Genomic DNA, 3,148 nt, shown 5'->3' on the forward strand with positions numbered 1-3,148 from the left:
AGACAGTAATAGGTAGTACAAAAAAAAAAAAAAGACAAAAGAACACGCGAAGACCAAAGGTTACGATACTTCTGGGCTTTCAACATAGCAACGAGTGCCCATGATAAAGTAAGTCTAATTAATGTATCGACCGTTGCAATGAACTCTCAAGAATACGCAAGATTCATCCAACTAATAATACCCTTCATAAGATTATTTTATGAAATCCCAAACCAAGTTTCCTACCTATCTAATTTTATATAAATCTTATTTCTAACTTAAAAAAAACCTATGTACCTACATCAATAAGTTGTAAAATTAGAACTGGTCTGAGGAGATGGTAGAGGAAATTGAGGATGAAGTGGTGGAACTCTCGAAATGGACTGTTCACGCACCACGGCTAGTCTTCACCGGTAACGAAGAAAAAGATCCTGTGATCAATTTCGCAGGTGGGCACAGACCTGACGCTGAGTACCCCAATGCCGCTCCCACACCATCATCAGTTACATCTAAGAAAAAAAGAAAAAAAACGAGAGGTTTAAAAAGAAAAAGATTTTTGATAGAGGGAACTGTAACTGCTAAGGTCTTATCGTCCCGAAATCGACAGAAGGAAGACAGGATAGCATAAAGCCAGCCGTTCCGAGAATAAAAATTATGCGTTCAGGATAAAATTTGCCCCGGGCGGGCATCGAACCCGCGGCCCAGCGCTTACAAGATAGACGCGCTACCAACCAAGCTAACTAGGCTGGCCTTTCGTTTGTTTATTTATGCCAGCCGAGTTAGCTTGTATTGTAGCGCGTCTGCCTTGTAACTGCTAGGTCGCCTGTTCGATTCCTGCCCCGGAGCGGATTTTATCCTAAACACATAAGGTTCGTTCTCGGAGCGGCTGGCATTCTCCTATCCTATTTTCCTTCTCTCCTCGATATCGGGACAATATGACCTCAGCAGTTACAGTTCCCTCTATCAAACCTCTTGAAAAAATATTAATACTCATTAATAATAATAATAATAATAATAATAATAATAATAATAATAATAATAATAATAATAATAATAATAATAATAATAATAAAAAAGAACCTGTGCCACCAATGTAACAATTCTGATTGATCGAGTGCGGAAATGTTGCTGAATGATGAAAGCGTATTTGTAGACGTGAGTACTGAGAGTATTGCAATATTGTATGAGTTTTGTAAGGGTGCCAAACACTATACAGTATGACTCAGTAGCCCCCCAACCACACAAATACAGTATGACCCATAAGCCCCCCAACATAAGAAAACGCGCACTTCTTGTGGAATCAGCACTGGGTTCGCCCGCCAACCACGCTCAGACCACGGTCTGACAGACCCAGGTTTGTGAGACCGAGTTGAGTTGAGCATGTGTAAGTGGAAGGACGTTTGTTATTGTTTTCTTTTAGTGCGAAATAATTTCGAAGTGAATATTGTTTAGGAAAGTGTTTTTACGTTTCTTTCTGGCCTGGCGAATGCCGAGTGATCGCTATGTCAGAAAGTGACACGTCAAGTAGCGGTTCCCAAAGAGAGCAGAAGGGAAAGGATTGGTCCCAGGAGATGATGGACCACGGAGAGGAGAAAGGGAAGGACTGGTCTGAGGAGATGGTAGAGGAAATTGAGGATGAAGTGGTGGAACTCTCGAAATGGACTGTTCACGCACCACGGCTAGTCTTCACTGGTAACGAAGAAAAAGATCCTGTGATCAATTTCGCAGGGAAAAGGACAAAAGGAGAAACAAAAAAGATGGCAGGGAAAAGAGCAGCGGAGCTGTCACCAAAGCAGATGATGCTTCATAACACCCATGAAGTTAGTACACATCGAACGATTATACTCATAGAGGAATTGGAGAAAGTGGCAGAAGAACTCATGAACTTAACCAAAGCTCACACTCAAACCAAGAAAGAGATAAAAGATGCAGCAAGAAAAATCAATCTAATCACAGGAAAGTTAGTGAACACGAAAGAGGAAATTAAAGAAATGAGCAAAGAGACAGACAGAAGTAAAATATCGAAAAAACTAGTGGCCCTATGTAAACAGTGTAAAAAGAAAGTAACCGAAGAGGAAGACAAAATCAAACTGATAGAAGAAGAAATTGCGGCCTTACAAAGAGTGGAGGATGAAAAGGAGTATGCAGACACGGTGAGGAAAATAGCAAGAGGTATTTGGGAGGAGAAAATCTTCCTGAAGACAAAAATAAGGAAAGGACTGAAGGAGGGCCCTAATCAAAATATGGCGGTCATTGTGAACAAGGGAGCGGAAAAGTCAAACTTAATCTTCATGCTGAGGAGCAAATTTCCAGAGATGGACGACCTTTTGAACGAAGAGGATGTTCTTCAGTACTCGGAGAGCTCGACGACTACAAATAAGGGCAGGATGAGCAAGAGGAAACTCTACTTGATCAAATCAAAGAACGAAGAAGAAACAATCAAGGCACTGAAGACAATCTGCGAGAAAGAGAAAGAAGGAGATCTGGACATAGCGAGCACAGAAGGTGTCAAGTGGAGTTCCCTACGGCAGCAGATTGAGGCAGTGTTCAGACATTCACAGCTGGCGGAGGTAAGTCTGGTGGTACCACAAAACTATGAGCAGAGAGTAGGTAACATAAGTAATAGAAAAGTAGATACACAGAAAGCGGGTACGATAAATATTACAATGAAAGAGACTGGAGAGAGTAAAGAAAAACTAGATGAGCTCATGAGAAAGATGATGAGAGAGGTGAACATTGAACAAATAGGAGTTCAAGTTCAAACTATCCGTAAGGATAACAACGGCGAATATGAAATTAAAGCGAAGGAAGAGAGAAAGGGAGGCCTAGAGGATTTTACGAAAAAAGTTACTAACTCATTAAATAGAGAAGCACTAGTGAAAAGTACAAGTCACAATTACGGAAGGAGGACCAAAACGTTAGTGGTTAGAAACATAGATATTACCACTACAACTGCAGAAGTAACGAAAGCTGTAGAAGAACAGAGCCAAATACAAAACGCAGAAGTCAAAGTTATTTCACTAAAACCCAATTTCAAGAAGGATAGTCTAGTAGGAATGGTGGAGATGCCGGAGGAAGTAGCTTGTGCGATCTCGCAGAGGAGAACAATGAAAGTGGGATGGGTGTCTTGTCCAGTGAGTCTCCTGATCACCCCCCCGCAGTGCTACAA

The 3,148-nt window shown here is 41.3% G+C and overlaps 1 protein-coding gene across 1 annotated transcript in view; it reads left to right on the forward strand.

Moving 5' to 3' along the window:
• The first annotated feature begins 308 nt into the window (after window positions 1-308).
• LOC103516131 overlaps window positions 309-3,148 on the forward strand; it is an 11,983-nt gene continuing 9,143 nt past the window's right edge. Inside the window, exons 1-2 of the mRNA XM_008481089.2 lie at window positions 309-428; window positions 1,708-3,141. Of these exons, the coding sequence (XP_008479311.1) occupies window positions 317-428; window positions 1,708-3,141 (1,546 nt within the window). The 5' untranslated portion in view covers window positions 309-316. The remainder of the gene's footprint in view (window positions 429-1,707; window positions 3,142-3,148) is intronic.

The sequence above is a fragment of the Diaphorina citri genome, unplaced genomic scaffold, assembly GCF_000475195.1.
Source record: "Diaphorina citri unplaced genomic scaffold, Diaci psyllid genome assembly version 1.1 scaffold1493, whole genome shotgun sequence".
In the NCBI taxonomy this organism is placed as follows: domain Eukaryota; kingdom Metazoa; phylum Arthropoda; class Insecta; order Hemiptera; family Psyllidae; genus Diaphorina; species Diaphorina citri.